The sequence below is a fragment of the Vicugna pacos genome, chromosome 10, assembly GCF_048564905.1.
Source record: "Vicugna pacos chromosome 10, VicPac4, whole genome shotgun sequence".
Classification (NCBI taxonomy): domain Eukaryota; kingdom Metazoa; phylum Chordata; class Mammalia; order Artiodactyla; family Camelidae; genus Vicugna; species Vicugna pacos.
Window position 1 is genome coordinate 26,740,393 of NC_132996.1, and position 25,698 is coordinate 26,766,090.

General features: G+C 36.7%; 1 protein-coding gene and 1 pseudogene across 7 annotated transcripts in view; both read left to right on the forward strand.

The window, feature by feature from the left end:
• Positions 1–25,698, forward strand: part of C2CD3 (C2 domain containing 3 centriole elongation regulator) — a 106,834-nt gene that overhangs the window by 26,334 nt on the left and 54,802 nt on the right. For 5 of the 6 annotated variants that reach the window (XM_072969235.1, XM_072969236.1, XM_072969237.1 and 2 more), the window contains exons 8-17: positions 1,530–1,677; positions 4,933–5,087; positions 5,646–5,855; positions 6,343–6,455; positions 10,027–10,145; positions 12,287–12,409; positions 15,658–16,152; positions 18,601–18,752; positions 20,607–20,853; positions 24,266–24,446. In XM_072969235.1, the coding sequence (XP_072825336.1) occupies positions 1,530–1,677; positions 4,933–5,087; positions 5,646–5,855; positions 6,343–6,455; positions 10,027–10,145; positions 12,287–12,409; positions 15,658–16,152; positions 18,601–18,752; positions 20,607–20,853; positions 24,266–24,446 (1,943 nt within the window). Of the gene's footprint in view, positions 1–1,360; positions 1,410–1,529; positions 1,678–4,932; positions 5,088–5,645; positions 5,856–6,342; positions 6,456–10,026; positions 10,146–12,286; positions 12,410–15,657; positions 16,153–18,600; positions 18,753–20,606; positions 20,854–24,265; positions 24,447–25,698 lie in introns of those variants that run through there. The other variant, XM_072969238.1, reaches the window with a different exon arrangement.
• LOC102526684 (large ribosomal subunit protein eL6 pseudogene) lies at positions 21,977–22,882 on the forward strand (annotated as a pseudogene). Its single transcript, XR_001458918.3, has one exon. The product of XR_001458918.3 is annotated as a large ribosomal subunit protein eL6 pseudogene (transcript).

The following is a 25,698-nucleotide window of genomic DNA, read 5'->3' on the forward strand; positions in this document are numbered from 1 at the left end:
TTGTAGCCAAAGAACACAGGCAAATTCTAGCCTCTTACCCCCATTTTTTTTTAACTCCCACATCTCCTGCCCTCCCAACAGGAACCCCAGCCTCTGGCCTGTGCCAAGTAGCTCTAACCTCTCCAGGTTTCTGATTATAAGTATGTACCAAATATTGCATGTAGGGAAATAGGGTGCCTTTTTATGTGTCATAGACAGAAGAATGAACTCAAAGAAATGTTAATTTGAAAAAGTAAAAAGTGGAGGACTGTATAATGAATGGTGGAGATCTTCATAACTTTAAGGGTGTGCAAAGCAGGGGGGAAAAGCAAGCAAATGAGTTGGGGGGGACCATAAGTGGCAAATGAGGATTTTGTAGGATATACCAAGAAGTAGTGCTTCAAAATGGAGCAGTGCTCAGAAGCTGCAGGGAAGCCATGTGGATTGGAAAGTTGTTACCTGGGTTTTGGCAGTTAGGAAGTTCCAACCTTTAAGAGAGAGATTACTATAGATCAGTGGTTCTCAACTAGGGGGCAGTTCTCCCCTACCTCCCACCCCTAAAATACACAGGATAGAGCCCAGTGACAAAGGATTCTCTCATCCAACTTGTCAGTAGTGCTGAGGTTGAGAAACCCTGCTATAGAATAAGAAAAGGTGAAGAAAGGAACATTTATTGAACATCATTTGTTCTAAGAAATGTAGGAACGTGATCTAATGTGAAGGTAGTGATCATGTATTATTTTCTTGAGAAATTAAAGAAGAGAAAAAAATATAGCAGCTAGCTTGAAAGTGAAACAAAGTTGAAAGGATTCATAATTGAAATACTTAGCACAGTGCTTGGTTCATATTAAATATTGAATAAATATTGCTTTTATTATTATGTTCATTATGAATTAATAAGCTCACTAACGGATGTTGATTAAATGCTCGTTACTATAGGAGAAACAAAAATGAATGAAATATACACATATTTGTATGCATATCTTGTTAGTTTACAAATTCTTTATAAGTAGAGTATCTGTTTTACTCATTTCTCTATCTCACGTAGAATTAAATCTTGCCATAATTAACCTAAATACACGTATTTTTGCTTAATGGAAGAAGGCATATTTATGAATTAGCCATTCTTCACAAAAAAAATATATACGTAACATTGAACTCATTGAATTATGGTTAATTCTTTACGTTTTTTCCCTCCCTCCTAGACCATAAGCGGCACAAGAATAGACAAGTTAGCTTAGTCATCTCTGTATCATTCAGGACCTAACACCATGCCTGGCACATAATAGGTACCCAGTAAAATGTTTGTTAAATAAATGAGTGAGATCACAATCAGTGTCAGTAATGTATTTTCTTAACACAAGCTGTTGACATCCCAGAGGAGGGGGAATATAATATGAAACTATTTATCAGATAACCTTCTGTTCAATGTGAGACTTCTGTTTAACATATTTTCTTCCATGTTTAGAACCTTAGAAAATTTACCAAAAAAAGAATAGCTCAGTAGAAACTTCTTTTAAAGTCCTACTTTGTTTTTCTTATCTCTGCAGTGCTGAATTATCCCAAGGTCGTTACTGGGACGGGCTAGGCTCTCCTCCAGATTCCCCATCTCCTGGCAGTGATATGTATTGCAGCAGTGAACCCAACGACCCTCAGTATGACCAGAGTCTCCTGGAGAACTTATTTTACACAGCACCTGTAAGTCATTGAATCTGAAGCCTTAGGAATTGGAGAACAAGAGTATTAATGGTATTAGTAGGTGCAGACATGTTACCACTTACCAGACAGAAAGCTATCCATTTTACATGCCTTATCTTCTCTAATTATAATGACAATCTGAAGAGGAGAGTATCATCTTATTTTATAAATGAGGAGACAAGCCTAGTAAGATTAAATATTTTGCCTAAGGACACATAGCAAGTAAGTGTCAGTGCTAGGATTCAAATTCAAGTTTACCTGAGTTCAAAGCCTATGGTCTTAATTAATATACTATATGGCTTCCTTAGAACTCTTTTAAGGAAGAGCTAATGCAGGTATACCCTCAGAACCACCCTTGACTGGTATCTGGTTCTAGAAACACCTCTACTCACAGGGGACAAATACCTCTACTGACCCTTAAGACAAAGCATTCTCTTTTCAGGCAGTTTTAGTGTTTTCAAAGTTCTTATATAAAGACATATGTTCTAGTCATTGGTTTAGCATCTTCTACAGTATATACAGAATGAGTTCAACCCCTGTTTCACAAATAATCATTTATATTTGTGAAGATTGCTGTCATACTCCCAATTTTCTTTTTCTCCAGGTCAGCAATGACAACTGAAATGCAATGTAGTTTATACCAGCTCAGTGGAAAGACAGTGAGAGCTACCAGGGTTCAGAGGAAGCAGGGAGTGCTTTTACATGAGATTGTCAGGAAAGAACATCATTAGGAATAAGAGATTTTAACTGACACTTGAGAAAGTGTTCAGAGAGATAGAGAAGGGAAATGAAATGGGAATGGAAAGAAGAACTTGTCAAGGAAGTGGTTTGTGTGCTGCAGGGGGTCTAATTTGACTGGGTAAGAACTTGTGTGGAAGGGAAGTTGTCGATGAGGCAGGCTAGCACATTGTAATTAGTCTGGGAATGCCTTGGAATGTCAGGTGAGGAGAAAACAACATGACTGAAATAGTGTTTCAGGAAGGTTAATCTGGCAGTGACCCAGGGGACCAACTAGGGGAGAGTAACTGGAGCAGGTAGGAAGGCACTGGGTTATTGGAAGTGTGAGAGAGAGGGAGGGAGGGAGCGCCAGAATGAGAGTGGCAACAGCGGGGTTGGAAAGGGGGAGATGGATTTAAAAGACATTGTAAATTGTTATGATTTCATGACTTTCTACCTTAAAAGTCATCACTGATACTGTATTACCTGTAGGAGAAAAGGGAAAGGGAACTTACATTTATTACACATTTTCTCTGTGCCAGGGAATTTATATTATCTGTTACTTATTAAGTACTCTACCAAATGTTTTAAATTCATTATTTTATTTAATTCTTTTATCAGCCACATGAGATAGTGTTATCTCTTTTACATATCATGAAATAAAAGCTTAGAGACGTTAATTCCTAGTAAGTAAGTGGCAGAACTAGAATTCTTACCCTAGTCTATCTGGCCAAAAACCTATGTTTTTCCCACAAGACCACACTGTCTCATAAGCCTTGAGCATGGCATTGAAATCTGGTCTTGACTTAACCTTCCTAACCTCATCTCCCACTTTTGCCCTGTACCCACTAGAGACTCCATTCATACTGATTGTCTCACCACTTTACAGTCTAGCTCTTTTTCTGTCTCCGTATCTCTTGCTCTTACTGATCTTTCTGCCTTAAATGTTGAAATGCCCTTGTACATCTGGTAAACTTCTCTTCATTCTTTAAAAATCAGCTCATCACCTCTATGAAAAAACCACCCCAGACTCCTCCAAGCAGAATTTGTTGCCTGAATGTCCACAATATCCTGCACATACCTCTATTTTAGCCCTTTTGTTGTATGATACAGTTCTTCATGAACAAGAACATGTCTTAATTGTCTTTTTATTACCAGTACAACAAAGTCCTGATAGAAATTAAGTACTAGGTGAATACTTAGTAAATAAATGAATGAATGTATGCATGGTACTAAGTAATCACCCATGCTATTTGAACAAAATGATTTCAGAAAATTGTTGATTGAAAGGAGTGAACAAATTGACAGTGGGAAGACCAAGGAACTAGAATGCTCATGTCCTACCCTGGGGTCAGTGTTTGATGTTCTTAATATTGAATAACAACCACAGCTTAGAAATTCAGCATTACCTTGTGGTTTTGTTTCCTAAAATTATTAGCTCTTGAACTACCTTGTTTATGTTTACTCTTAATTTCCTTTAGGCTGTGGACTCATCTAGATTTTGATTGCCTTGTCAAAACCATTTTTTTAAACTGCCACTTAAGAAAAACCTAAGAGCAAAAAGCTTTGTAATTTCACCTTGAAAAAGTTGTATTGCCTCCTAGAAGGACAGTCTGGTCATGCTTATTTAACTGTTAATTTGTTACCCTTATGACAGGTCAATACATTATACACCCTGAGATGCTGAAAAAAAGGAATTTGGGGGTGATAAACGTAAAATGACTTTGGAGTAGTCTCCTGCATTTATATCAGCAAGCTTTTTAAAAATTTGGAGCTAAATAACTACAATGCTATCCTTTTATTTTGCATTTTCTGGTAGTAAGGGCTGATCAGTCAATTATAGTTGCCTTTTCTCACAGTAAAATTAATTACAGGGGGCTTAGCCACCAGTCTGCCATTAAGGAAATTTATGACATATAATAAACATTTCATCATAGCAAGATTAAAAGCAGAATAAATCATCAGTAGTATGGAGTGGTTAAAAAAAAAATAGAGTCTTCGCATCCATATAGTTAGATGATAATTGTACAGTCAGTGTGCCTTAAACTGTGGTAGAAATACAGGCTCTAGAACTCATGGAGATCAAGATCCACCTTTACTGCTTACACTTGTGGATCATAAACAACGTTGCCTAACTTCTCGTAGCTTTCCTTTTCTTACTTGTAAAAATTGAGATAAAGACACCTTATAAGAATATAGTAAGTATTGGAAATACACATGGAGCATTTAACATAGTACCAGATACATAGTAGGTGGTCAGTAAACCGTGATTGTTAATATTATTGAGAATGTGAACAAGGAATCTGTTTTCATTTATTTCCTTTGAACTGAACTTGTAGGTTATTTTTGTGAACTTCAGATTCTTTTTGTATAAGCAGGAAAAATGCCAAATTATCTCCCTGGTGTCAGTTGTCTCTTCAAGAGACATACATGTACAGAGACTAATTTGATTACTACTTTTAGAGAAATGTTTTTATTGCCACTATCCTCAAAGCAGTTATCTTTTAGTGCCTCTCTTTTTGTTTCTTCTCCCCATAGAAATCTGATACGAGCATCAGTGATGTCTTCAGTGAAAATGATGATGTTGTCCCTTCTAAAAAAATGAGCCAGTCAAAAGCTCTTGCCAGATCTCCTAAGATTCTGGAGTCAAATGATTATAAGTTGAAGAAAAGGACAGTGGGCAAGAAAAATAGGTGAGCTTCTCTAGGAATGCTTGGCTAGAGGCAAAAGAAAAGATCTCCTCAAGTAAAACGACCTGTGTTTGCCCAACACTATCAGACTGGTTAAATGAGTTACAGTAATTCGTTAAGTATTGTAGTCCTTAAAAATGTAATAACATGAAAAGATGGATATGATAAAATGATTAAGTGAGTAAACAGAATTCTAGGTTGTATGTGTGCTCTATTACACTTATGTAGAAAATACGCATAAAGAAAGCAAATGAAAAAAATACACAGAAGTGTAGTTATGTTAAAGTAGTGCATAACTGAAGTAAAGTCTGTTACATCGGTTTCTATACTTGTGTGTGGAGATAAGCCTTTAGATTTCAAGAATGTTTTTACATTTTTTGAGATTTCTTTCACTGTAGATTAGGACCAGAATTATGATTAAAACCATCTCTCAATCCTTGATAACTTGTGAATTAGGATGCTTGCTGCCCTTCCTCTTTCCTCCTCTTGCCTGTACAAACTAGATCATTTCGTGTTTGGCTTCTGACCGTCTACCTCACTGTCTGTATGACCTCCTTTCAGAAATTTGGTTGAACAACAGATGATATCAGAAACTCCAGAAGATGCCCAAATGATGACACTGAGTGTGGATAGATTGGCCCTTCTGGGTAGAGCACATTCAGTCAGAATCATCATCGAAACAATGAGAGTTCCTCCAGATAGTCCTCAGGAGACCCCTGGCAAAAAAAGGTTTCCTGGGAGACCACCTAAGCTGCCAACAACAAAAAAGTGGTATGTCTCTAACATGGGAAACTAAATTTGACACTTCTGGAAAGTGTGTCTGATAATAATAGTAAATAATTGCATAATTTACAAATTATAAAATGCTTTCATATGTGTCATTCAGTCAACAAAAATGTAGTGGATCCCCCACTAGATCCCAAGCACCATGCTAAGTATCAGAATAAGGAAAACTAAGATCTCAGCTCTGTTCTTACCTGCCTTACAATCAGGAGAAGAGAGAAACACTTAAATGGCTATCTATAATAGGGCTTTAGGGGCCAAAAGAGATGTTTTATATTAAAAGTGTGGTGAGGGCACAAGGAAGGGAGCCTTTAATTCTGCCTGACAAGATTAGTGAAGGCTTTGAAGAGAAGAGGTTGATCCTCTGAGGACCTGAAGTTCTAAAAATAGGGCCTTGAAAGATATGTAGGATTTATCAGAGAAAAGTGGTTTATTATTTGGTTTGTTTCTTAATTATCTTGTTTTAATTTTTTAGCACCTTCTTTGTGGAATATCATTTTCCTGTGGGCTTTTCCAGAAGTGGGTCAGCAAAGACAGCTTTGATCACTGAGGTCGTTCGACTTGCATCCAGTAAAATTACAGATGGAAGTAAGAGAACCTGGTTTCTACTCCTTAGACATTTTGGCTTTGGAAGAATTTTTGAATCCTTAATTACTCATCTGATTCTTATATTATAGAGTCTTAGCAGCAGAAAGAATTTTGAAGTGAATCTATTCTAATTCCTTTACTTTATAAATGAGGAAACTGGCCCAGTGATGGTAGGACTGTCCTGATGCAAGGCAGCAAGGCAGTAGCATAGCTGAGACTACAGCTCAGAACTCCTGATGCTTAGATCATGTTCTTTCTACTGTTGCCATTTTTCTTTTCTTCCCTTTATAAAAACAGCTTTATCAAGGTATAATTCACATACCATACAATTCACCCATTTGAAATGTGAAACTCAGTGATTTTTAGTGTATTCAGAGGTTGTGTAACCATCACCACAATCTAACTTTAGAACATTTTCATCCCTCATAAAAGAAATCCCGAACCTACTAGCATTAACTCAATTCCTTCTTCGCCCTCTTTCACTAAGCAACTGCTAATATACTTTCTATCTCTATCAATTTTCCCATCCTGGACATTTCATATAAATGAAATCATACAATATATGATTTTTGTGATTGGCTTTTTTGACTTATTATAGTATTTTCAACTTTCAGTATTCAAGTTGTTTTCAATATTTTGCTGTTAATAAAAAAGAATGAAATAATGCCATTTGCAGCAACATGAATGGACCTAGAGATTATCATATTATGTGAAATAAGTCAGACAGAGAAAGACAAATATCATATGGTATCACTTATATGTGGAATCTTAGAAAAATGATACAAATGAACTTATTTATAAAACAGAAGTAGACTCACAGATATAGAAAAAAACTTATGGTTACCGAAGGGTAAATGAGGGAGGGATGAATGTGGCATTTGGGATTAACAGATACACACTACTATATATAAAATAGATAAACAAAAGGACCTACTGTATAGCACAGGGAACTATATTCAGTGCCTTATAATAAACTATAATGGAAAAGAATCTGAAAAAGAATACATGTATACATACTTTGCTATAAACCTGAAACACTGTAAATCAACTATACTTAAATAAATTTTTTTATTTAAAAATTTTAAAAAGAGCATAGTTTTCATATACATCCATTTCATTCCAAAATAACAGTAATTCAAGGGGGAAATATTTTACTATTAAAAATAGTACTTTAATACATAATCTTGCACGTGCATCATTTCTCATTTGATGTGAATATACCTAGCACAAATATTAAAAATAAATACTTATTTACCCTTAAAAATAGCACCTAAAGTACTAGAGTACATTGTTTCACTTTCCCCATCACTTTAAGGAAGAATTAGGGCATTTAAAACTTTTTGTATGTTTACTTTCTGGCTGTATGCTTAAATTATCAGTAGCAATAAAAGGTGCTCTGGAGGTTTGTTCAAAGCATTCAAGAATGTATAATTGACCCTACTGACTAAAGGAAGTATGTTTGAGGAGCTTTAATGTGGTTAAACTGTTTTTATCAAACCCTAATGCAAAGAAAAATGTTGAATTCTTTTCTCTGGTCTTCCCCCTTCTACCTCCTTCTATCTGTATCACATGTAATGAGTTCCTTAAAACTTCTCTGAGCCTCAGGTTCCCCATCTCTAAAATTGAAATATGGTGAGGACGTGGTTCTGATACACACCAGTTTCAGTTAACATAGTATCTGCAAAGGAAGAACTGCCTATATTACACAAGAGATTAATGGACAGTCAAATGGGATAATGAATGTAAAAACATTAAACTAAAATAGTATGTAACTAATAGTAGCTCACATTTATTGGGCACTAAATTATGTGCCGAAAAAGCTACTCAGTGTTTTACATACATTAATCATTTAATCCTTAAATTAAAACACGCACAGATGAGGAAAGAGGAATCTAAGGAATAAATCAATTAAGTAGGTTGTCAAAGATAACACAACTGGTTATCTTAGATATGGTAGAACTGGAATTTGAACCTAAAACTTTTTTGATTCCAAATCTTGTGTTCTAAATCGATACTGCTTGTCACGCATTATTATTATTGTTGGACACAGCAATTGAGTTCTCCCCTTGTTCTTCTGAGAAAGATAGTATGGGACATGTGGAATAAGCATCAAGCCAGGAATTGGAAGAAGAGTTCTAGTTATGGTTATCATACCACACACTTAATTGTGTGACCCTAGACAAAATGACTTTTCTTCTGTGGGCCTCTCTTCAAAATAATAATGGACAAGTTATTTTGAGGATCCCTTCCAATTCCTAAGAAAGTCTTCTATGGAACGTTGTTAGCAATTTATTTACATGAATTTCTTCTTCCATTATTACCTTAACTTACTTACAGTGGTTTAAAAAAATGAGCTTAAGAAATAGAGAATTATATGAGAAATACAATAATATAGTGCCAAAACATACTTAAGTAATAAGGAGAAATCTGAGTAGCACCAGGTTGCAATAGAGTTCTGTTTGTAGACAAAGGATTTTATACTGTCCAAAGTGCTTTTTCATCTATTACCTCAGTTGATCCTCTCAGCATACCAATGAGGTGTAGGTATGGTCTGACTTCTCTTCCCATGGTAGGATAATCAGGTAAACTGGTCTAGTGGGTGTGGGCTTGCTGGGCCCAGACCTTTTGCTCACGGTTCCTGTGGTTAGATCCAGGTAGCGAGACCCATATCCTGTCCAGGAGTACCAAGAGAAATAGAGTCAAGAATAAATATGGCAAAGCTAGAGATCAGTAGGTCAAATGGGCAGTTTGGATGAATGCCAGAGATAGTGGATTCTCTATAACTGGGCCTTTTTATGAGTTTTTCATATCCATTTTAAGGGTCTAGAACTGAATGGATGGGAAGGTCATTTTACAGGTAATAAATTGTGTCTGACGTGGTCATTAGTAACAGATTTACTCATATAAAATGATTCTCGTCTGAAATTCCTTTTATTTAACCTGTTAAAGCCCCATAGCAGTGAGCACAAACTCAGACACTACCATGACTCTATCCCATTTACAGTTGCTATTATAGCAGAAACCCGTTCCTTTCCACCTGAAAGACAGATTCTGTCCTAACACTGCTAGTTAACATCAGTACTTAGAACCTTGTTCAAGTATGACAGTAGGAATCTCTTCGTCTTCAGCCAGAAAATAAACTTACTTTCATTATTACAGTTTTTTATTCAGTTCTTCTCTTCATTTATTCCTCATTGTCCCACATCCAGCCAGCCCCCTTCTTTCATTAAACTACCAGCCAACTTGTCTTTTAAAAGCACTGTCATACCTACATCCAGTAAAGTGTATGAAATGTCTCTTTACACATCCTGTGCTCATGTGCTTGACATTCATTTCTCGTGGCAAAGTAGAGCATTACAGTACTGCTTATCTTCTCTGTGCTGTACCCAGGGTTTTCTCTTTGTCTCTGTTCCTTCAGTCCTACAACCCTAATAACACTTTGGTGACTGGATTCCTGATGGAGATTTTAGTTAGATTTAAAAGCGAGGTAGGTGATATTGAGCCATAGATAGATGAAATGACTCCACTTGGGTGGTGTGATGTGTGCTTATGTGTTTGGTTCTCCTTACAGTGGTGAAATTCCAGCAGAGATTTGTGTTTCCAGTACAGTTTGGTGGCCCGATGATAGAACACTGGTGGAATTCCAATCTCATTTTCCAAATTTACACAAAGAAAACCCCACAGAAAAAGGTACTTCAAGTGCTTTTGACCTTTGTGTTACCATTTATTACACCAGGGATTTGGAGCATACTTAAAATTATATTCCTTCTTAAATTAGGAATTTCTCCAGGCTCAAATGACACTAATGCTTATGATTATTGTTTAGTGTTATTGTTTTAAATTTCTGTTTGGTGTTTGCTGTAGGCCAGATATTATGCTAAAGGCTCTACATGAACAACACTATCAAATTTAATGATTAAGACAACTCTGTGAATTAGGTACATTATTATCTTCAACTTACAGATGAAAAAAACCAAGATTTAGAGAAGTAACTTGTCTAAGGTCACCTAAGTTAAGAAAAGACAAAGCCAGAACTCTCTTGCAAGTCTTTTGACTTGAGATCCTAGGTTCTTAACCTCTTTACTGTGCTCCCTGCTCTGAAGAGTTGACTGTTGGATATTTTGATACAGGATATTGGCCTTAATTTGAGGGTCTACTTTCTTTTTTTCAGATCGAATACATAAGGTACCCAACCCATGTTCAAATATAATGTGGATAGCAGTTTTATCAGCTGATTCCAAGATTATAAAATCTGCTTGTAACTGGTACAACAGAAATCAATAAACTATGTCATGAGCAGGTTTTACTTCAACAGAGATTAGCTTTTATAATCTTTGACCTCCCCTTTTGTATGGATAGCATGAGGAATGGTCTTGTTTTCTTTTTGTTTGTATTTTCAGGATATAAATTATACAATTCTTTTTGGAAAATACAGCAAAAGAGGGAGACAAAGAGAAACACATAGTTCCACAACTTTAAGACAACCTCTATAAGCATTTCAGTATATTTACACTGAATTATGTAGTTAATGGCTTTTTTCTAATTATAAAGGAATTATATGTATCTTTATAGAAAATTATTTTTATAATCTTGTCACCAAGAAATAACTGTTAATATTTATGTGAATCTCTTTTATATTTTTCAAATGAATACATTTATGTATGTAAATCTCTGTATTAGGATAATTTTATATGTAATTTTTAGCCTGCTTTTTAAAAATTTGTCTTGAGGATTTTTATTCATTTTTCAAAAATATATTTAATCTTTTCCACATAATTTTATAAATAGGTGAAGGTCTACTGTGTATAATTTAATACCCTATTTTTAATAAACATAACAAGTATTACTAATATTATTTCACACTTTTAGTAAACATCATTTTAATGGCTACATATTATTCCATTCTAGGAATGTGCTGTAATTAAGTTAATAATTCCTGATTATTGAATACCTAGTTATTTCTCATAGTTAAATTTTAAAATATATACATTTGTGTATGAGCTTCTTATGTATTGTTTATTATTTTAGTATGAATTCCCAGAAGTGAGATTACTGAGCTAAAGAATATGAATATTAAAAGCTTTTTATACTTATTGCTAAATTTGCTGTCCAAAAGTTATTAACAGTTTATATTCTGAGCTTCAGGCATATGACAGCCTCAGTTTCTCCATAACCTTGATAGCATCAGGTATATTGTTTTGTAATTTTCCTAGCTTTAATGGTAAAAATTTGCATCACCTTTATTTTACTTTTTATTTTTAAGAGTAGTTGAACATTCTTCATAAAGAACTCTTAAAAATAGAAAAAGGTAATCTTCTGACTTCTTTATGACTCATGAAACCCTCTCTGATCTTCCAGGGAGAAGTGGTGAAACCCAAAATGGGGACCAAAACGTGGCATAATATGGGTTTCCCAGCGTAGAGTTGCCTAAGCCAAATAATTAAGCTATTGACTTCATAAAGCATGGGTTCCTTAATAAGTCATCATATGTTGTCACTTCAGTTAAAGTTCCCTGTGTCTCCTCTTTTTTTTTTTAACATTTTTTATTGATTCATAATCATTTTACAGTGTTGTGTCAAATTCCAGTGTTCAGCACAATTTTTCAGTCATTCATGGACATATACACACTCATTGTCACATTTTTTTCTCTGTGATTTATCATAACATTTTGTGTATATTTCCCTGTGCTATACAGTGTAATCTTGTTTATCTATTCTACAATTTTGAAACCCCAGTCTGTCCCTTCCCACCCTCTACCCCGCCCCCCACCCCGGTAACCCTGTGTCTCCTCTTTAATTTACCTTAAACTTTTTCTTCCCTTCTCCTCTCAGCCAGAAGTCATTGGCTCTGCATCACTGCCTTTGAGAGCTGTCATTCAGTCTGAGCTGCTTTCTTTCAGTGACCAGCTTCCAGTGCAACAGGAAAATGGCCAGACTCCACTTGGCCCCCTCAGGGTATGTACATATACATTCAGGTAGTCAAGTATTTTTGGAGCATGTGTTACTGGCTGGCCCTGAAAATACAGCAGTGAATAAGAAAATCAGGGTCTTAGGCTTATGTTAAAATAGGGCAACAAAAGTGCTGGGAAGGAACTAAATGGTATGATGCGATAGTGAGTACCTGAGAGGAAGTAGGAGATGGGAAGTTCTCGCTAAGGAGGTGAGATTGAAGAATGAGAGGAAGAGGCCACCAAGTAAAAAGCACAGGGAAGTTCATTCCAGAGAAGAGAATAGCACATGCAAAGGTCCTAAAGTGAGAATGGGCTTGGCTTTGTCAAGGGACAGAATGTTGCCCAGGACAGTGAGCCAAAAGGGAGAGTGATAGAAACTAAGACTGGACAGGCAGGTGGGAGCCATATCGTTCAGAGCATTGTAGGTCAGAGTAAAGGGTTTACCTTTTATCCTCAGCCAGGAAAGGACAGTGAAGCATGGGAGTAACATCTGATTTACATTTTAAAAGATTACTGTGTGGAGAATAGATTGTTGAGTGCAAGAGGGAAAATATGGAATCTGTTGCATACGTCCAGAAAAGAGATGATTGATAATTTAGACTAGAGTAGTGGCAGTGAACAAGAAAGGAAGTGACTGGGTTTGGACTTGGTGGAATGAGTTCTGATGTGTAATGCATTGGAGAGAGGATTCTTTCCTTTTATTCAGAACTATCAATTTCTTAAGTGGAAGTTTTGGTTGTTTTTTTAGAGCTTGCCCTAATCATTTTTAATTGAATTATAGTTGGTGTACAATATTATATGTTACCAATGTGCAAAATAGTGATTCACAATTTTTAAAGGTTATATTCCATTTATAGTTGTTATAAAATATTGGCTGTATTCCCTGTGCTGTACAATATATCCTTGTTGTTTTATACATAATAGTTTGTACCTCTTAATCTGCTACCTCTGTATTGCCCCTCCCCTCTTCCTTCTCCCAGTGGGTAACCACTGATTTGTTCTGTCTGTGAGTCTGTTTCTTCTTTGTTATATTCACTAGCTTGTTGTATTTTTCTAGATTCCACATATGGGTGATATCATACAGTATTTGTCTTTCTCCATCTAACTTATTCACTTAACATAATACCCTCCAAGTCCATCCATGTTGTTGCAGATGGCAAAATTTTTTATTCTTTTTTATGGCTGAGTAGTATTTGTGTGTGTGTGTGTGTGTGTGTGTGTGTGTGTGTGTATACACCATATCTTCTTTATCCATTCATCTGTTGATGGACATTTAGGTTGATTCCATATCTTGGCAATTATAAATAATACTGCTATGAACACTGGAGTTTGTATATCTTTTCGAATTAGTGTTTTTGTTTCTTTCAGATGTATACCCACGAGTGGAATTGCTGGGTCATATAGTAGTTCTATTCTTAGTTTTCTGAGAAACCACCATACTGTTTTCCACAGTGACTGCACCAATTTACATTCCCATTAGGTAAAAGAATCTGAACAGGACAGCTTTGTCCTGTTGTCCTCACAAGCTTTTAAAATTATCACAACTATACCTAAAACATTTCATAGCTCCTCATCACCCAAAGGGTAAAATTGGTCCCACTGTATGGCCCCAACCTACCACTGCAGCCTTCTCTCTTGCAGCTTCCCTACCAGGAACCATATCAAATTATGTAAAGAATTCCTAGGGTATTGTGCTGGTTTTTACGTCCATGCTTTTGTTCTTGATTTTCATACTGCTTCCTCTTCTTGAAAGCCCTCTCTGCCCTCTTCCTGGCCTTCTTAGTAATAGACATCACTTAATTTTAAAGACTTGCTTATCATTGCAAAATATTAATAAGATCACGTTACTCTTCCACTACCAAAGTTTTACTTTTTTGCTTTCCTAGTTCATTCTGGACTGCAAGAGTTATAATCAGAAAGAGGTAATAAATAGAACTGATGGGCTAGAATTTTTTTTCTATCCTGGTTCTGTTGAGAAGAGTACTGCCTAGATAGATTGCTGTCTATTTTCAATAGAAGAAAAGAACTTTGCTGTGGGTTTTAAATGAAAGGAACAGCAAGTGCCCTTTATCTCTAGTAATTCAGTCTCATAATAGTGACCACTTTGATTCTTCATCATTTACCCTGCATCCTTTTTAACTTTGTAACATTTTAAACTTTTAAACATAACTTCAAACTTAGAGAAAAATTACAAAAATAGTAAGAAAAAACTCACATTTTCTTTACCTGGTCTCAGCAATTATTAACATTTGTTGTTTTTGCCTTCTAATTATCTGCTTCTTCTCTTTTTCTCCCTCTTTTTTTCTGTCTCCCTCTCCTCTCTTTCTTTGTATACACATACACCCATAATTTTTTTCTGAACTATTTGAGACTGTATTACAGACATTATGCCTTTTCCTCCTAAATTCTTGTATTTCCTAAAAACAAAAGCAATATCATACATAATACTGTACAGTTTCAAAAATCAGTTTAACAGCATTACTATATCCTATCTATAGTCTATATTCAAATTTTACCACTTGTGCTAATATTTCTCTTTGTAGCAGTTTAGTTTTTCAGTCCAAGATGATCCATTGCATTTAAATGTCATATCTCTCTAATCCCCTTTAGTCTGGAACAGTTCTTCAGCCCTTCTTTGTCTTTTCAGTACTTTGATCGTTTTTGAAAAGTAAGACCAACTGGTCTGGACTCTGTAGAATGTCCTCCATTGGAGTTTATCTGAATCACTTATCACTATGATTAAAAGAATATGGTTTTCTAACTTCACCATTAACTCCACCATTCCCTGCGCATTTATTACTTGGCATTCTATGATACAGAAGAGTTGTCCCTTCTCCCGTATTTATTTATATTGGTATGGACTCATGGATTCTCACATTTTTCAAAAGGTTATAATCCATTACTATCATTATACATTTTGATACTCAAATTGTTCCAGATTTGTCCAGTAAAAGCCCCTTCAACTGGATTGTGTATCCTTTCAATATGTCACCATCCTTTTCTGAGCACTTCCTTATTTTCTGGCACAAGATGATGTTCTAGGCTCAACTTGTATATTGATAAGTCATCTGCCTAGCTTTTCTTAATCCTGGTAAGGTAATGTATATGCAGTCTATTAGTGTTCTTACTATTATGGTATTTGAGGGTGAGTTAATTTATTTCCTAACAATCTCATACTGCTTCTAGCTCCAAAATTCTGATTCCGATTCTAGAAGATATTCCTACTAACTCTCTTCCTTTTATGTTCTGTAGGTAACTGTGGAGCTTGTTATAGATAACAAGGACTTCGCTGGTGTCAGTACGAAGTTAAATAGCAGTACCCAACATACCCCACTTTGTGCTCTTACAAGTCCAGATAAGACACTGCCAGAACCTAGCCAACATGTTACCTGTACCAAAAATCCACAGAACCTAGATCAAATTCAAGAAGAAATGATAAAGAAAGTGCAGAATTTGGTGCTCCCCACCCCAAAGTCACCAAGCCCTGTAGCACCAAATCCTTCAATCTCCAAGACTGTGCCAGCCTCTCGTGTTTTGGTAAATCAGATAAATGGGTCACCAAGAGAGAATGCATTGCTGTTGCATGTGCTGTTGATGGTGCCAGATGGGAAAGATTTCATTACTGGAGAATCTGAGAAACAACCACCATGCAATGTTTATTTAAATTGCAAACTCTTCAGCACAGAGGAGGTCATCAGATCTGTCATCGCATGGGGCACAACAAAACCAGTCTTTAACTTTTCTCAGGTAACTTTGTATATGTCTTAACATTCCATATCCATTAGGGATGAGGGGGGCAGTGGTGGGGGAAAGCAATAAAAATATGTTTCCCAAATCATAAATCCATTGTAAAATCTAAAATGTTTTTTAGACTGGGGAGAGACTTTTATAATTATCTGGTTTGTAGATCCAGTCCCACTATTGGATAGGAACAGGAAGAGACATTGTGAACATTTAAGAACTTTTTGTGTCTTTATTTCCTTCTGTTCTGTCTCAGTTGTATGGTTTCCCACTATTACTTTTGCCTGAATTCTGAGTTCTATTCCTTTCTGCTGCTTCTAGGACTTTGATCAGTTAAACTTCCCACTTTCTTTTCTGTTTCTCCAGTCTCTTATTTTTTTACTTATTTTTCTTCAATCTCATTTATTTCTGCATTTATTTCAATACTCACCTTACTTGATGTCTCAGTGGAATTTGATGCTAGTGTGTAAGTTGTTTCCTTTCTTGATTTTTGTAAATCTATCCTCTTATTTTTTCCTGATTCAACAGCTGTTCCTTTTCAGTCATCAGGCCAATAGGAAAACTAGGAAAAGAGTTGTGACCCCAACACTTCTCCCTTTCTCTTACTTTTAATTATTAGTGTTCCTTTCCATTACTCTCCTTGGCATTCTTCCAAACTAACCCTCTTTTTCTCAATGGTTGCAACATCTACTCCCATAGCTTCATTTGTATGAAGATGATTTTCAAATCCACACTTCTGTGTAGGACAGGCATTTCCCTCTAGTTTCAGATCTCTATGACTAACTCCCTGCTGGTCATCACCACCCAAATATCTCAGAAGTACTTTCTATGTGGCACCTAATACGTCAGCTGGCATATTGCAGATAGTCAGTAAAAATGTGTAAATGGAAGAAGGAAGTCAAATGTGTCCAAATCTGAATTTATTATTCCTTCCAAATTTGCCCCTCTTCCTCCTGTCTGCCATAATTCATACCATAATTCACTCAGAAACTCAAGCAGAACCTAAAAGTTGTCCTTGAGTCTTACATAATGATTCACCAAGTTCAGTAGATTCTGCAAACTTTATCTCCAGATTATATCATCTTACCGCCATTTCATTTCCACTTCTTCCATTCAGGACCTCACTCTCATTTCAGATAGCCTTCAGGCTGGCCTACCTGTTTCTGGTCTCTCCCTGTCCATTCCTTCCTCTGTGAACCAACAGGAATGATCTTTCTAAAACACTAACCTGAATGTTTTGCTCCCTGCTTGAAACTCATAGCCTTCAGAATAAAGTCCAAATTCCTAGTTTGGACTACAAGACCCTTTAAGAACTGTTTGTACTTCTCTAGTCTCGACTTCAGTGACTCTTCTTTTCACACCAGATAGTCCAGTTATGCTCAGCTACTTGCATTTTCCTGAATATTCTCTTTTCCAACCTCGTGTCTTTCTCTGCACTGTTCCTTCTGCTTTGAATTTCCTCTCAGCCTTAACAACTCCTATTTGACAGAGCTTTTTGTACTAGGTAATTCCTGCTTATCCTTTAGTTTAGGTCTACTCTTTCCCAAAAGCTCTCTCTGAATGAAATCTCCCTGTTTGTAAGTTAGGTTGCTGTGCTTAAATTTTTTGGTTTCAGGGAACAGAAGTGTGCCCAGGATGCTTATGTAATTGGACTTTCTTATATGGATGCAAAAGTAGCTCTGTTCCCATTCGCTGCTCTTCTGGTGTCTTCCTCTCATCATGCCTAATATCATTTCTGGTTTCACCCTTTTTGTCTCTCGTGTTTTCTTTAAGTTTCTTCATTCATTCATCCTCTGCTGTTGTACTACAGCTTGGGTTCTTTCAAATTGGTGGGCCCTTGATTCCACCATCAATTTGACTGACCTGCTCTTGACTCCAGATTTCTAGTTCTCTTTGTGACTTTTCTCTGGAGTAATTTACACTGAAAATCTAGATGAATAATTGGCCTTGCTATTTACCATGACACCACTTGGGCAGAAATTTTTGCACTAGGCCATACCACCCAACCAGTGGATTGGCTGCCCTATGATTAGGTGCTCAACCCTTGTCTAGTCAGTAGCCATCTTTTTTTCAAAAACATCTGTCTCTCAGCATGGGTTTACAAATGAGTCATTTTGCCTTGTTAAGGATCGGATGAACTTGGCAAACACCATGATTGACATGTCTGACAACTTTCTCTGCGTCCCTGAAGCCCTATATATATGAGCTTTGTCATCAGAGAATTCATACCATTTTGTATTGGTTGGTCTCTAACATAAGACTATGGCTTCAGACTGAAGATACAGAGTGGGTTTTATTTTGATGTCATGGGCTCCTAGCACTGTGCATGGCACACAATAGACTTTTAGTAAGTGTTTGTTGAATAAAAGTATAAATTAATACTTTGTCTGAGGTATGGGTTTTTGTTTTGTTTTTTGTTTTTTGTTTTTTGTTTTTGGTTATTCCCCTCCCCAGGTGATTCCTGTCTCTCTGTCTTCCAAATACCTGGAAAGGCTTAAGAACAATGTGATGGTAATTGAAACATGGAACAAGGTGCGGAGCCCAGGACAGGACAAGCTGCTAGGGCTGGTGAAACTCCCTCTTCATCAGTTTTACATGTCATTCAAGTAAGTAGGACCCCTTGGAGTACTCTATTCTACATCTTTTAACTTTGTGAGAACTGAAGAGGAATATTTTTGGTTTGCAAACATGACCAGTCCAGTAATTCCTTGGAGGAACTTTCCTCAATTTCACCACAGTTACTACTCTTTCTCCTGTGTTTTAGCATTCTTACAGATACTGCTTTCCACGTTTCAGGCCTTCTGCTAAGAACCTTACATATATCAAGTCACTTAATCCTCATTACAATTCTCTGAGGCAGGTAACTTTTATTTTCCCTATTTTATAGATGAGTTAACAGAGGCCCAGAGAAGTTGTATAACTTGTCGTTTATATCGTAAAGTAGTAGATCAGGGTTAGAACCCAGAGAGTCTGGGTCTGCAACCCACTCTTCTCACCAAGAAACTCAACTGTCAAAGGCTATCACCTCACAAAACTAGTGGTTTACCTCGCAAAACTGATGGTTTATCTCTATCACAAAACTTTGGTATTGTTCACATCAACTACTTGCAAGATTTCTATACTGAGTGTTGTCTTTCAGGCCTTCAGATCTGATTGCTATACCTTACTTATCACTGTGCCAAACCTAGATGAGGTATTGATTTATCTGAAGGCTATTTCTTTCCTCAGTATAGACTGTTCATTTTTTGTTGTGATTCAGAGTACTGATTTTTAGTTATTTTAGCACTGATCTCTTTCCTAACAGCCTTCTCTTGGTTCTGTGTTTTAAATGCTGTATTTCAAATCTTAGAAAAGAGCACCTTTGTGGGCACTTTCCCATGTGAGCCTTTCTATCATTCCTGGAGGTATTGTCATTCTCATTTTATAAATGAGGAAACTTGTCATCTGACTTGGAGATGGCAGCCTCTCTGGCTTTCTTTTCATCATCTGTAAAATGAGGGTGATAATAGATCCCCTTTCTCCCTCTTGAAGCAATTGTGAGGATTCAGTGAGAAAATAAATGGGTAAGCCTTTGGTGAACAGTTAAATACTTACATGATGGTAACACTGGAAAGCCAGGTCAGGCTAAGGAGTACTGCTGGATGCATGAATACCATTGTCAGCTCTAGGTATTTGGCTTTTTCCATTTTTTTGTTATGATATTGGTCTGGTCCCTTCTCATTTCATTAGAGACATTCTTTGCTGAGAGAGCGTAAAACAATAGTAGCTACCAATTACTAAGCTCTTATCATGTGGGTATTTTATATTTGTTATCTCATTTTAGTCCTAACAACAGCCCTTTGATGGAAGTTTTATTAACTACATTTTACAGATGAGGAAACAAATGTAAAAAGTTACATTGATTATTTAGAGTCATACAGCAAGTAAGACCAATCTAAGATTCAGAATGGTATAATGAAGAGCATTTGGACTTTTTCTCATCTGTTAAGAGTGGATAATAGCAACCTTTGCAGTGTTAGAAGGACTATAGAAACTTTTATCAGGTGCTTACCACAAAGTAAGCACTCAGTAAATGGCAGATATTATTGGTAATATTATCCAAATGTTCTGCTAATCTCCAAAATCCATACTTTTTCTAGTTGACCAGACTGCCTACCTGTAAAATAATGCAATTCAGCAAACCTCTGCTGAGATAGTGCTCGATCCCAGACACTGGGCTTGGGCCATGATGATACAAAGATAAGTTAGACTCCCTGCCTTCAAATTGCTACATTTGGAACTTTTCTGCCTGGTCATTTTTATTTGCTGGACTATAGATAGAATTTTTTTTTTTTTTTTTACTTTTCTAGTTGTAGATCCATTTTTAACAGACAGAGAAAATGACCCAAGAAAGAAATGAAGGAACTCTGTGACATGATTGATGATTGTTATTTTCTCATTCACAATTTCTCTCTCTTTAGAGATCCTAAGATTTCTCGCCTGCTGCTTGATGCTCAGTACCCAGTTGTTGCTGTCGACAGCTACATGCCTGTGATTGATGTATTCTCAGGACACCAAAATGGGAGACTTCGAGTCTTCTTAGCTATGGGTTCTTCAGATCAGATAATAGCACTACAGAGATTAAAGAATGAAGAAGGAACACTTCCTCCCTTCAACTCCAGGCCAGCATATTTCCTGAACCAGCCATCTGTAGCATCTGTTGCTATGGTAGTGACTAAACAGTTGATTGTTTACAAAAAGCATAATCTTATTTTAAGACATACAATGTGATATTTTGATAAATGTGTATGTTGTGAAATGATTACCACAATCAAGCTAACATATCCATCATTTCACCTACTTACCTTTTGTGTATGTTTGGTGAGAACACTTAAGATCTACTGTCTTAGCAAATTTCAAGCATCATAATCTCATTTTATCTTGCACATTTTGGTGAAATCATTGCCCCAAATTCTTATTTCAGTAGTGAAAGGCTCAACAAAAGAATATACTTGCACTCCAGTGCTTGCTGTAGATCAAAGAAATCATTAGTATTTTTCTTTCACGGTTTAAATGGCTATCTGTGTCCTTCTGAGGTTCTTGAATTTATACGAAAATGTAATTGGATAACCAGATCTTAATCCACTAATTTACTGACTTAATTGCCTTTTAAAAAAATTGGGACGAGCATAAAACCATTCCCCCTAAAAAGAGTCTCAAAAAGAAAATAGTCTTGGGGAAAAAATTGGGGGTAGGAGTGGGAGAGTGACCCAAATGTAAGCCAGCAAAATCTTACTCTTGATCAAATCGATTTTGGAAAGTTAAAGTGAAGTTCCTTGCTTTTCTACTAGTAACTTAAAAGCAGTTTGTACAGTGCTGTACAAGTGAGGAAGCACACTGACGTTCTTTATTATATTTCCCTAATAACTACATGAAGTGCGTCGTTGTCATTCTCTTTTTTAGATGATAAAACAGAGAATCGAAGAGGTTATATTACTTGTCCAGGATCACAAGTGGGAGAATTGGTGTTCAGACACAGGTCTTCTGACACTGAGTCCACTATATCATGTCCTCCTGTATCTTTCATTTGATTTCTTTACTAGTGTAGCCAAGTCTCAGTCTCCATATCATTAAGTATGTTTTGTTTTTTAATCTGAATCTGAATGACAAATTTAATGTGTCTAGCTGAGAAAGAACTATTAGGAAAATGTCTATTGGTAGGTTATTGTTTATTAGGAACTCTCAGCTTTGTTCTTTCTGGTATATGTTAGTGTCTATCAACAGACAATGGTGGGAGTTTTTTTGTTTTGTTTTTTAATTTAAGAATGACAGAGGGAGGCCTTAGTTCTCTTTCCCATCTTGCAAGATGGCGGGTGAAAAAACGGAGAAGCCAGACACCAAGGAGAAAAAACCTGAAGCCAAGAAGGCTGATGCTGGCGGCAAGGTTAAAAAGGCTAAGAAGGTTAAGAAGTGGAAGCCCCATTGCAGCCACAACCCTGTCCTGGTCAGAGGAATTGGCCAATATTCCCGATCGGCTATGTATTCCAGAAAGGCCTTGTACAAGAGGAAGTATTCAGCAGCTAAATCCAAGGTTGAAAAGAAAAAGAAGGTGAGGGTTCTTGCTACTGTCACAAAACCAGTTGGTGGTGACAAGAACGGCGGTACCCGAGTGGTCAAGCTTCGCAAAATGCCTAGATATTATCCTACTGAAGATGTGCCTCGAAAGCTGTTGAGCCATTGCAAGAAACCCTTCAGTAAGCACGTGAGGAAACTGCGCGCCAGCATCACTCCGGGGAACATTCTCATCATCCTCACTGGGCGTCACAGAGGCAAGAGGGTCATTTTCCTGAAGCAGCTGAGCAGTGGTTTGCTTCTTGTGACTGGACCTCTGTCCCTCAATCAAGTTCCTCTGCGTAGAACACACCAGAAATTTGTTATTGCCACCTCCACCAAAATTGACATCAGTGGTGTAAAAATCCCAGAACATCTCACTGATACTTACTTCAAAATGAAGAAGCTGCGTAAGCCGAGACACCAGGAAGGCGAGATCTTCGACACAGAGAAAGAGAAATACGAGATTACAGAGCAGCGCAAGGCTGATCAGAAAGCTGTGGACTCACAAATTCTGCGAAGAATCAAAGCTGTCCCTCACCTCCAGGGCTACCTCCGCTCTGTGTTTGCTCTCACAAATGGAATTTATCCTCACAAATTGGTGTTCTAAACTTACTACATAGAACCTAATTAAAGAACGGATCCATTTCAAAAAAAATAAATAAAATAAAATAAAATAAAAATGACAGAGGGAGAGGGTATAGCTCAAGTGGTAGAGATCACATGCTTAGCATGCAGGAGAGCGTGAGTTCAACTCCCAGTACCTCCATTTAAACAGACAAACAAACAAACAAATAAGCAAGCAAGCAAGCCTAATTACCTCCCCCCACAAAAAAATTAAAATGACATAAAAGCACAAATAAAAATGATCCATAATATTCCAAAGTCTTATGTAGGTGTTATATGGCCCTCACTTCACAGTGTAGACTTAGATCTTTTATTCATACTGAAAGCTAGAAAATAATACTAAGAGCACAAAAGAAATCCTTAAGAGGTTAGATATCTGCAAATACAGTTGTTTTTCCTTCTACATTCAGTGTCCATCTAGTTCAGTGCCTGCAGAACTGAATTATTAAATTACTGTGTGAAATACTGTATGGCCAAATTAAACAGCTGCTGTAATTCTGAGAAGTTTTTTTTCCCCCCATATTTTTCTTTTCTGGGGAATCAAACTGCAAGTTTTCTGTTTCCCTAAGAAAGGTTTTTGAGCAGATACACTGACATACGCTTTTCGACTTCAAGGCAATCTTTGTTCCAAATTTTTTGCATTCGTAGTTAGAATACTAAAGCGTGTAAATCATGCAGTCTGATCCTTATCTGAATCCTGAATTCCCCTTTGAATATTTGCAATAATCAGTTGTCTAGTGTCTGAAATAGAGGTCAAGAATATTGGCTCTGGAGTCATACTACCCAGTCAAACCCCAGTTCCACTGTTGTTAGCTGTGCATGTCAAATTAGCTAATGTAAGCGAAGGGCTTAGTACAGTGCCTGGTTCACAGTAAGTAATAAATACGTTATTAATTGTTATTAGTAGAAATACATTCAGTAACAGTATATTCACTCCTTCCCCAAGTAGTCCTTATCATTAACAAACTGTCTCAGTATATTCCCAACTTCATTAAAAATAATAAGTAAATTGATCCCTGTTTGCTTCAAATATGTATTCTTTTTCCTATGAAGGAAATAGCCTTCTTGGTGTACTAAGAATCAAGAGCAGGTGTTAAATTTTAATAAATGCCTTTTTAGCCTTTATTGAGATAGTCATTTTTTCTCCTTCCTCCATGAACATACTAGATTACATTTCTGGATCCTGATATTGACCCAGTCTCACAGTCTGGATTAAATCCTGCCTGATCTGATTACAGTGATCAGTTGTGAGATTTATATACAATGAAGATTAAGTACCTGTTTTAGTATCAGCTAATTAGTTGTGCTTATTTCTTCATCTGTTCTCAGACTTCAAAGAGAAGCAGAAATATTCTAAACAAGTTACTCTTTAAAGCTCACCAATGTCTCTTTCATTTAATAGGCAGGGGACCAAGGAAATGGATTGATGGAGCACCACTTTGAGCTCCATGTAGACAAAGTTAAAGGGCTCACCCCTCTTCAAGCAACAGTCTGGGGAGAAGCAGATTGTTATGTCCAATACTACTTTCCAGTTCAAGACTCGCAATCCAATGTGCTGAAAGGACCTGAATTCCTTGAAAATGGTAGGTTTGGGAGATTGGGCCTTCTCATTCTTACGTGGCTCTTTTACTGAAGATACTTAGGAATATTTTTTTCCTGAGTGAGTTTTGTGTTCCTCAATGTTTCTACTCTTACCTGGGCAGTACAGGAGCTAGTCTGAGTTTTTATTTTTCTTAAATTGTTTTTTGTGGCATTTTATTTTGATTTGATTTCAAATTTATGGAAAAATAAGCAAAAATCGTACAAAGAACTTCTGTATGCCCTTTACCTAGATCCAGCAATTATTTACATTTTGTCTCATTTTATATCATTTACAGACCTACTCACTCTTATCCTCTGTAAACATACAGTTTTATACACAGTAGTTACATTCTACAAAGTTATAAAGAGCATGAGTTAGAGGGTTTTGAACCATTACTCCTGGGGAATACGTGTACATACCATATTGCACATAGATCATAATCTTAAATCCTAAAACGGCTTATCCTGGTAGATTCTATTTGCTTTATTTTACAGAAGAGAGAACGAGGTTCAGAGTGTCAGTGACTGAGGCTGCCCCAGTAACACGTGCCAAGGTTGGCATTCAAACCCTGTCCCGCTGGCCCCCGAACCAGAGCTTCTGCACTTCATTGCACTGCGCCTTACCAGCTCTGTCTTCTGCTTATCTCTGAGAGCTAAAACAAGAAGGCAGTGGGTCTCCCTGTTTGTTTAGTCTCAGCTGTGAGTGAGCAGGTTGGATGACTCAAATTTTTGCCATTCTGAGCATGTCTATGAATAACAGTGAAAGTGCTGCCAGTATTGGTTTTAAAGTTCAAATAAAGGACTTGTATCCAGAATATATAAAGAACTCTTACAAACCAATGATAAAAATTTGACAACCCAATTAAAAAATGGGCAAAGGATCGAAATAGACATTTCTCTAAAGATATACAAAAGATCTTTGCACATGAAAAGATACTTAACATCATTCTTTGGGGGATGAAGATCAAAACCACCACAAGATACCACTTCATACTCACTGAGTTGGCTATAATATTTTAAAAAAACAGATTAACAAGTGCTGATAAGGAAGTGAAGAAGTTGGAACTCTCACACATCGGGATCCCTTCACAAAGGGATCTCTTTCCTCTGTATTATCATAGCACCTTAGGGGACTATAGCTGCTAGGGAAATGGACCTTGGTAGGAATAATGCAGTCAGAAGATACAGATTCTGGTTTCAGGTCCGTCGCTTACTAGCTTTGGGTTCACCATGTAATCTCAAGGTGTCCATATT